General features: G+C 41.8%; 1 protein-coding gene across 2 annotated transcripts; it reads right to left on the bottom strand.

The window, feature by feature from the left end:
* Positions 1-1,802: 1,802 nt before the first annotated feature.
* On the bottom strand, positions 1,803-9,822 carry LOC308316069 (glucose-induced degradation protein 8-B homolog; the record flags this gene model as incomplete). 2 transcript variants are annotated; one of them, XM_080764422.1, is made up of 5 exons in its annotated part: positions 1,803-3,248; positions 4,170-4,367; positions 5,028-5,224; positions 5,985-6,114; positions 9,745-9,822. In XM_080764422.1, 5 exons carry the CDS (start codon positions 9,820-9,822, stop codon positions 3,075-3,077), a joined length of 777 nt encoding a protein of 258 aa, XP_080620548.1. In that variant the 3' UTR covers positions 1,803-3,074. The 2 variants fall into 2 exon arrangements, with proteins under 2 accessions (XP_080620548.1, XP_080620549.1); XM_080764423.1 differs by lacking the exon at positions 9,745-9,822 and adding an exon at positions 8,961-9,088 and having other exon boundaries at positions 4,170-4,409.
* Positions 9,823-9,830: the final 8 nt, after the last annotated feature.

Here is a 9,830-nt window from a genome sequence, read left to right on the forward strand (position 1 = left end):
AAGAGTTTGGAAGCACTTGTTATCAGTAAAGCAACCTCCTGCATTATGTGCAAATTTTAAACGGGTGGTACACATGGGCTGTTGAGTGATAGTCAACGAGCACTTCCAAACTCCAGCACTTAGAAAAATAATCATCTGCAAGGAATTTCTTGACGGGGAGTAGCTCATAACATGTCTACAGTGGATTTGTATTAAACAAACACATTGCAGATAAGAGGATAATTCAAGCTTTCTCTACAGCTGCAATGTTGGTGAGTTTGACGTTATGTAATACAATTAGATAGGACTAGGCATGTAACGATATATCGTATATTGATATTATATCCCGACGATATGTATCGATTTATTCAAAATGAATATCTATTTTCAAAAAAGGGGGGCTAGTGTGTGATATGAAATGTGAGCTGTAATCATATTCACGTGCCTTTGGAGAGAAATGAGACAGACTCCATGCAGTCACTTTCAGTATTAGAGGCCTGCAGAGGGGAGCTGTATGTGTCTGTGACACAGGTGATGGTCGTTATTGATGCTCATTAATACATCAAGGAAGGCAATTATGTTTCTGCACTGTCAAATAGGTCTACATCTATCCTAAGATGCCATCAAAGAAAATAAATGTTAACTCGAGCTAGGTTTAAACTTGAAAGCATGTTTACAGTTGTTACACAGAAATTAAGTAATTTTACATGAAAAGTAATGCTACTTTTGCAATGTAGTTAAATACAAATTGTGAAAAAAGCATGGGGGGGGGAAGATAAATCATTAAAAAATATATATATATCGTGAAAAATCGCAGCGTGAACCTCATATCGTGACACGTATCGTGAGTTGAGTGTATCGTTACATGCCTAGATAGGACTGTTCTGGTTGGATGAATGGGCTGTCTATGGGAAGTTGCACCTAGCTGGCAGGATGGCAGCGGTGTGCATACCATCAATAAGTGTACACCAGTGGTTCTCAACCAGTGGTCCTTGAGGGGGTTCCAGGTGGTCCCTATGCAGTGAAACGATGGAGAGTTGGAAACCAAATGGACCCTTATAGATATTTAACTCTTGAGAGAGCGTAACATTCATTTTACACTCTCAAGAGTTGCATTATTGTTAAACATCTGCATTACTTAATTTAGTCTACACAATTAAGAATGTAGAAGAAATTTTATTTTTGATCAACGTTGTGCCTGTTATCTCTCCTATCGGTACCAACATCAATGCAGCATGAAATTGAGGACAAAATCTCATCCGACGACAACAAAATATTCTAAGATCTTGGGCTAAATGTCATCCAATGGTGGTCCGTAGCTCAAATGTCGAATAAATAGACCTCGATAAGAAAAGGGTTGAACGCCACTGGTGTACAAGGTAAAACTCCTCGGCGTTCGGTCGTTAGTGTACAGATATACTCTAGAGCGTGTACAAATACCAGTCATTTGTACAGATATACTCTCGAGCGTGTACAAATACCAGTAATTTGTACAGATATACTAGTCTCGAGTGTGTACAGATACCAGTAATTTGTGCACGCTGTCGAGCGAAGCGGTTTTAACACTCCGGGGGTTTTACGGCGCACGCAAGCTACATAAAAGTGAGAGCCTAATTTAGGCCTTATTCACAGCTTCCCATGTCTACTTTCCCTGCCAAGTGGACAAGAAAAAATGTATAGTGTGACTGAAATATGCAAAAGAGTAACATTTTCTTTTTTAATCCTAATATAAGCCCAGCCCCAAACCACACCAAAGGGTCGGTTCGGGCCAAAACGGTTTATACGGTCAACTACACCAATGCAACAACTCATTGAGTTGTAATAAGTTGCATTGGTGTAGTTGACCTTAAAAACCGTTTTGTCCCGACCCGACCCTTTGGTGTGGTTTGGGCTTTAAAAGGTGGTGTACAGTATCATTTGTTTTGTTTTTTAAAACGTTGTTTGTTAAAAGGTTAAGGGCTCCATTTTCGTCCCCGCTAAACCCCTTATCCCTAAACTTCTTTGCCATTTTTGTACCATTTTGAAAAACATTTTTGAATAGTTCAATAGCCAATCTACATTGACACGTTGTGAGCTTGTAAACTGGCCATTTTAACTGTTAAATTATTTTTTTGCAAAATAGTAAAAAAGGCAAAGAAGTTTAGGGATAAGGGGTTTAGCGGTGACAAAAATAGAGCTCTATATACTGATAGTAATCACTGCCGTTTGTTCAGTAACAGTGGTCTCCATCTCTTTACAACCACAAATATATGATCAACTCGTGTTCCACTTCTGACCGCTCATTCATCATGTTTCATTACATCCGATTTCAAATCTGTATTATGAAAATGCATTTTTTGTTTACTGAAGAGCTGGGGAGAGTCCTACTGCGTTTAGTACCGAACAAACAAACTCAAAAGCGATGATTACTAAGGGAATATAGAATTAGTATTTAACACTTATTTAACAAAATTATACCAACAATACATCACCTTTAAACGTTAAACTGTATCGTAATAAACATAAAACAAATGTCTCACTCAAAAATGTATAATAATAATCCCAATGTTTTGTATATGGTTGTCTTTGTTTCAGGGCCGGAGTTTGAACATATTTTGAAGGGTGGGTGAACAATCCGTTTTGCACATTCTCTACGTTATCAAAGAAAAAAGCAACCCTTACCAAAAAAAGAAAAGGTTGTAAATAATGTTATGAGTCTGTGTAGATAAATGAAGAAGTGTGTCCCATGCCTGCTCTGTGCAGTGGTTCTCAAAGTGGGGTTCGGGAGGGGCGTTCCATGGGGGTCCCCCAGCTAAATGAGTTAATAGAGCATCACAATCATCACTTAGTTTATGCATTTACACCGTTGGCTGTTCCAAAAAAACAGCAGATCTACAAGCTCACAGAGCGTCACTTGGTGCCGCGCTGCAAGCTTGTACATCTGCTACTTTGGGGGAAAATGTTGATTGGGGGGGGGGGGCTGGCTGGCACACAACCTTTTCAGAGGGGGGGGGTCCCACGGCCAATATCAATTAGGGTGGTCCTTGACGTCGTGGAGAAAAGTTTTGAGAACCAATGCCGTGGCAGCAGATATCGTAGCCCCACTCCTTGTCTGTTCACTTGGGGTCCTCGATGGTCCCTTTGCTGAGGTCGGTCATTTTGGGGTACTTGACCTTCTTCTGGTCCAGCTCGTTCTGCGCCCACAGCAGCAGCTTCAGCAGCTTGGCCAGCTTGGGGGTGGACTCCCTGTTCTCGTAGTCCAGCACCGACTGGTTCACCTCACTCCACACCTGAGGAGGACCACACAGGCCAAAATACATTTAGACCTGAGGACCATTACAAAAATGTGGCCAAATTTGACTGAGGGACTACCATTGGATTATTTTTTTATTTCCTTTTTTTTTCATGTCATGTGAAAGCATGGAATTATAGCTTCAAATTGACATATTGGTTGTTCAGTTTGACCCACCAGTTTTGGAGACATGGCTTATAGAGTAATTAATGTCTTGCAGAAAACAGCGAGTTGAGAAAACAGGCTTGAAAGGTTCACTTCTGTGGTCTCTTACATTAGACCTAGCTACATGTTTAAGCATTTATTTCATATTTACAGATTTCAGCTCTGACATTTATTTCAGACATGTTCCTGTTAGTATGTGAAGAGTCTGCCTGTGATATTAACTCATTTTGGATTTAAATAAATCAGTTTCTCTCCTCTCTTGAACAGTTGGAGTCTTGCCGCCATGACTGTCTCTGTATCAAAAAGAGTCGCATATCACAATCCGTCGTTCTATGGTGTCCGGCTCCTTCCAGAGGACATTAACCAATTTAGACCTGAGGACGATTCTTAAAAAATGTCTTCTAAATCCTTTTCTGAAAAATCCATGTTTCTATGTCAGTGGTACTCAACCTTTCATGTCAAGGGCCCCCAGAATTATCTGTATTTGGCCGCAGACCCCGATCTGACAATATGTTGTTCCAGGGACCTCCCAGAAGCAAAGATTTGAGTTAAAAATGTTCGCTCTGAAAGAATATATAATCAAAGATTTGCGACACATTTTCACAAATTTTAAAAAATAGCAGACCAACAAATTCATAGCGCGGCACTCGGTGCCACGCTATGAGCTTGTAGATCTGCTATTTTTCAACAGCTAAAGCATAACAATGCTTAAAACACCAAAAGGGGTTCCCGCCCCAAAATGTGTTAAACAAACCTTCTGTCTCTGCATCATGTTGAGCAGGTCTCCGAACGGTGAGTCCTCGGGGTTGTCGAAGGCCAGCAGCGCCAGCGTCCTCTCCATCTCCGTCAGACACTCGCGGCTCTCTTCACCCTGCTCCGCCAGCTGCGACTGGGCGAACTCCAGCGCCGCCTCCGTCTCACGAAGGCGAATCAGCTCGATCAGGTGCTGTTGCTGTTGGACCGTGGTGGGAATGAACGTTGAGGGTATTTGTACCTAGGCCAGGGCATTAAGCAACTAGTCGACTATTCAACTAGTCGACCTTGTTGGTACTTTTTGACTATTTTGACTAGTTGATAAAAATAACTAGTCAACTAGTAAAAATTAGTGAATGTCCTACTTTACTCCAGTAATTCCAAATTCCATTACTTTTACTTCACTACGTCTCGGATCAAAATATTGCACTTTCACTCACATTGAAAATGTTAGTTACTTTGTAGATTTAGATGATTATTACAAAACATACAGCAACCACTTCAGCTCTATATACTGTAGATTTCGGGCCATTTAAAAATAGCCGATCTACAGCCCGGACAGCTGGTGTAGCTGTCTGGGCACCTGATAGGCTGGCAATCCTGCCTGACAGAGTGTTTATGAATAAAATAAATACCTTTGTTTTTGCCTTTATTGATAGGGTACAGTAATTAGACAGGAAAGGGGGAGAGAGATGGGGGGGAAGACATGCTGCAAAGGTCGACGGGCTCAGGGCTCAAACCCGCGACACGCAGCCAGGCTGGATTACCGGCCTAGGTGCCTGGCCAGCTCAGCCACGGCCCAGGCCAATAAATACTTTTTTTTTTGCTGGGAGAGAGAAGGCCTCCTGCCGTGAGTTACCTGCAGGTGGAAGTAGAGATAGCGGTTGGTGTCCAGCAGCTCGGGGTGCAGGCTGTTGATGAGGGCGATGGCCTCCTGGATCTGACCCTTCAGGATCATCTCTCGGATCTTTATCCTCTCGTCCAGGGAGTCCAGGTCCACGCTGGGCTCGATGCCCGACTCCATGCAGAACTTCTCCGCTGCTTCCTTGAAGCCCTCTGTTTTTTTTTTTATAAAATGAAATTAAAGCCGTCGTTAAGCCATTTCGACCTTGAGGACGATTCTACAAAATGTCTTCTGAATCTTGACAGTTTTCAAACTATTCTCAAACTATTTCATGTCAAAGACCCCCAAAAATATATCCAATATATCTGAAAATATGTTGTTCCAGGGACCCCCCAGAAGCAAAGATTTGAGTTAAAAACATTTGCACTGACATTTGTGGCACAAACATGTGTGCCTTAATTTCACAACTGGACTAGTATGATATTAAATAAACTTTACATTCATCTACATTTAATTTGTGTACTCATCTAGTTGTGAAAACAGGAAAAGAGTATATACTGTAGGCTATTTCTTGGCTAATTGAATATTTTATTAACAGGCTTTGGGCCAAGCCCCTATAGGGCAATATAGGCTTGTTTCTGGTCCTCTGTATAATATCAAAGTCGGTCAGAATCGGTATCGGCAGATATGACCGTGCAAATAATCTGAGATTTATTGAGTCCTACTACTTCAACGACGTACAGTACTGAGTACAGTATTGCATCCCAGGAGGACCCCCGGAGCGTGAGACGATTGCGTCCTTTCCTCAATTTAGTGATAAGGACGCAGGATGCAGGCTCTTTGCGTCACTGCATCAGGAGACCACAATGGAAACAAATCCCAGGACTTTTGTGCGTTATCCTTTTCACATAAAAGTCGTGCTGTGCCGTTTAAATTTAAGAAAACAATCATTCAGTCAATCAATCACTGCACCTGTCACCAAGTAGTTCATGATGAGCCGGTTCATGTCCGCTCTCTGGATGTGGACATTGTTCAGCTTGTCCATCCACTCCTCCCTGGTTATGTCCTCCGGCTTGTCCGCATAACTCATTCTGGAGGTGTCCTGTGGACAGACAGACAGACAGACATAACTCATTCTGGAGGTGTCCTGTGGACAGACAGACAGACATAACTCATTCTGGAGGTGTCCTGTGGACAGACAGACAGACATAACTCATTCTGGAGGTGTCCTGTGGACAGACAGACAGACATAACTCATCCTGGAGGTGTCCTGTGGACAGACATAACTCATTCTGGAGGTGTCCTGTGGACACTGGACAGACAGACATAACTCATTCTGGAGGTGTCCTGTGGACATACAAACATAACTCATTCTGGAGGTGCCCTGTGGACGGACAGACAGATAATACTCATTCTGGAGGTGTCCTAGTGCAGTGGTTCTTAAACTTTTTTCATGTCAAGGACCCCCAAATTGACACTAATTAGCCCGCAGATCTTCCTTTGAAAACATATGCCAAGGACCCCCCATAAGAGAAGATCGTTACGGCTCTAGCAGTGATTCTCAACCCGTTTAATTTCAAGGACCCCCAGGTTTGGCATGCATTAGTCATTTAATGGCATTTCTATCTCTGGGACCCCCAATTTATATTGTAAAAATCAATGTTAATTTAACAGTGTACAAATGTACAAACTATCATTTAGCTGGGGACCCTGTGTATAAAGATAATTCAAGGATTCTGTTGTTGTTGGTGCGTTTAATGTAATTTAATACAATCAGATCTGACTTTATTTGGATCATTGGGCTGGGCTGGTGTTGCAACTCTAGATTCAACCCATTATAAAAACATCTAGTGTAGTAGTGTTGCAAATTGTGGCTAGTGTACAACATGCGTGTGTAATCGGACAGATAATGCTACACGTTACTGATGACAAATGGAACATGTAATATTTCAGTTGACAGTGTGTGAGGGCAGATGTGTTATTAATCATAATATATCAGCGGCTCATGGTGAATTCTGAGCAACTGATCGATGTAAAGAATATTTGCCTGGGGAATCTGGATGCTTGGTACTTTGGAGAGATCACTTGACTAGCAAGTATATGCTGCGTTTTGATGACTTCATGTTGGTACTTTGGAGAGATCACTTGACTAGCAAGTATATGCTGCGTTTTGATGACTTCATGTTGGTACTTTGGAGAGATCACTTGACTAGCAAGTATATGCTGCGTTTTGATGACTTCATGTTGGTACTTTGGAGAGATCACTTGACTAGCAAGTATATGCTGCGTTTTGATGACTTCATATTGGTACTTTTCAGAGATCACTTGACTAGCAAGTATATGCTGCGTTTTGATGACTTCATATTGGTACTTTGGAGAGATCACTTGACTAGCAAGTATATGCTGCGTCAAAAGCACATGTCGTCAAAGCACAATCTAGTGTTGCAAATTGCGGCTAGTGTAAAACATGCGTTTGTAATCGGAGTCGGACAGATAATTCTACATGTTACTGATGACAAACATGTAATATTTCAGTTGACGGTGTGTGAGGGCAGATGTGTTATTAATCATATTAATTATAATTAATAATATATAGTGTGATGAATGATGAGACCTTTTATCTGCTTGACCCAGTAGTACAGTACACATACACATTGATACGGTCAGTGACCAGCATCGACTACTTTATCAGACAGGCAGACTGTCTGTCTCGGTGTACAACACGATTATACGAGATGCACGGCCTGTTCCTAATCCTATCCATTCTGTTCTTGTCTCATATCTTATGAACACGACACTGCCCAATACACTGTGTGTGTGTGTGTGTGTGTGTGTGTGTGTGTGTGTGTGTGTGTGTGTGTGTGTGTGTGTGTGTGTGTGTGTGTGTGTGTGAACTTGTGTGACAGTGACACAGACGCCTGGGTGTCTGGATGTCATCTAGTTGAAACATCACTCGTCATTATCGCCCTTAGTTTTGTCACCCGAAATCACAACATATTATACTCTCCAAAGACCCTTATTCACTTGAAATTGGGTTTAAATATGGCAAAAAATAGATTATCTACAAGCTTACAGTATGTGTTGCAATTATGTGACACATTGTGAGCTTGTAGATCTGCTACTTTAGACAATTTCAGAGCGCACAGAACAGGACATGCACAAACAAACACCTACACTACAGAACGCAAGCGCTCAAAGACTGCAAACCAAGCATGTCTAACTGATTTAAAAAAGGCATTTACTTACTTCTATACTGATAACAAATGTATAACAATGCAGTGACATAACAACACACCCAGAACAGAAACTCAACTATTTAGAAGACAATGACAAGACGAGGACCCTGATACAAAGATGATTGGACTGTGACTGGACGACCCAATAAAGCATTACACTTGTTTACAAGAGGGTCCACGTTGTTCAAATCATCAAAACATTTAGAGACGAACAAAAGCCAAAAAAAAAACAGAACAGGAATTCATCATAAAGGAGGTAAAAAAGGGAAAGGAAACATATACAGTGAGAAGGGGAAAGGGGTGGGTGGGTTAGTTTACTCATCAGAAACGCAGCGTTTTGGTTGACACACACACACACACACACACACACACACACACACACACACACACAGTGTTATTAATTATTATAACATGATGATGATGATGGGTCATTTCAACAACACACACACACACACACACACACACACACAAACCGGAACTTCAGTGCTGCTGCTGTTGTGTGTGTGTGTGTGTGTGTGTGTGTGTGGCCTTCAGATAAAAACACAACAGTGCAGCCTGCTCTTTCCTGACCAAAACAAAGACTGCTAACATTACCTTCCACCTCTCCTATTAGACGCTATTTACATTAAACACACACACTCTTGGACGTTTAGTGAACACATATTAACGTCTGTTAACGTGTGTGTTTGTTAAATAGTTTAATTACGGTTACCTGATATTTAAATGTCTTCTTTTCTGTTGCTCCTCAACAGTTAGCTGGTTAGCTAAAGCTAGCACTGAGAGAGAACACACACATACAGGGAGATCTCGCGTTATCTCGGACAACATGGCCGAGCGAGATTTCGTTTTTTGTGGCTCCTTCCGAGTCGATTGGTCGAAAACCCCGGCGTGAAAACCCCGGCACGACCCGGTGTCTTGCGTCACCATGGTTTCTATTGGCTGTGGCCCCAGTGTTCACATCCGGTCTAGGGCCCGCCTACTGACTGATTTCCAGTCTGTTTCCAGTTTATAACGTAGCTTTCATTTAATGTATGGTTTTACATGATTATATTCATTTTACCCTTTACATATTCCATAAAAGAAAAGGAGGAGTTGGAAGACAAATCTCACCTGCCACACAAAACGCAAAACTAAAAACAAAACAAAGATGAGAGAAGGAAAGAAAAATGAAATGTATCCCTCTAATAATTCATATTTCATAGATATGTGGTTTTGACTATACATGACATTTCCCACACTTTATACAGGTTTATATTTAATCACACATTAATTAAGCCTTCATAGACATGAGCTATTCTGGTTTTGCTCTGTGTGTGTGTGGTGTGTGTGTGTGTGTGTGTGTGTGTGTGTGCGTGTGTGTGTGTGTGTGTGTGTGTGTGTGTGTGTGCTCGTGCTCTCTGTGTGTGCACAGTTCACACACACACACACACACACACACACACACACACACACACACAAGTTGAACATTATTAGCTCAACTTACTTCAACTTCTTACTTCTGGTTCTTCATCAGATTCAGAGAGGCAGGCCAGCCAGGCCAACATGGCATTCCTCCTCTGCCTTCTCCACCTCATCCTGGCTC

This window comes from Protomyctophum bolini (assembly GCF_963924005.1).
Source record: "Protomyctophum bolini genome assembly, chromosome: 5".
Classification (NCBI taxonomy): Eukaryota; Metazoa; Chordata; class Actinopteri; order Myctophiformes; family Myctophidae; genus Protomyctophum; species Protomyctophum bolini.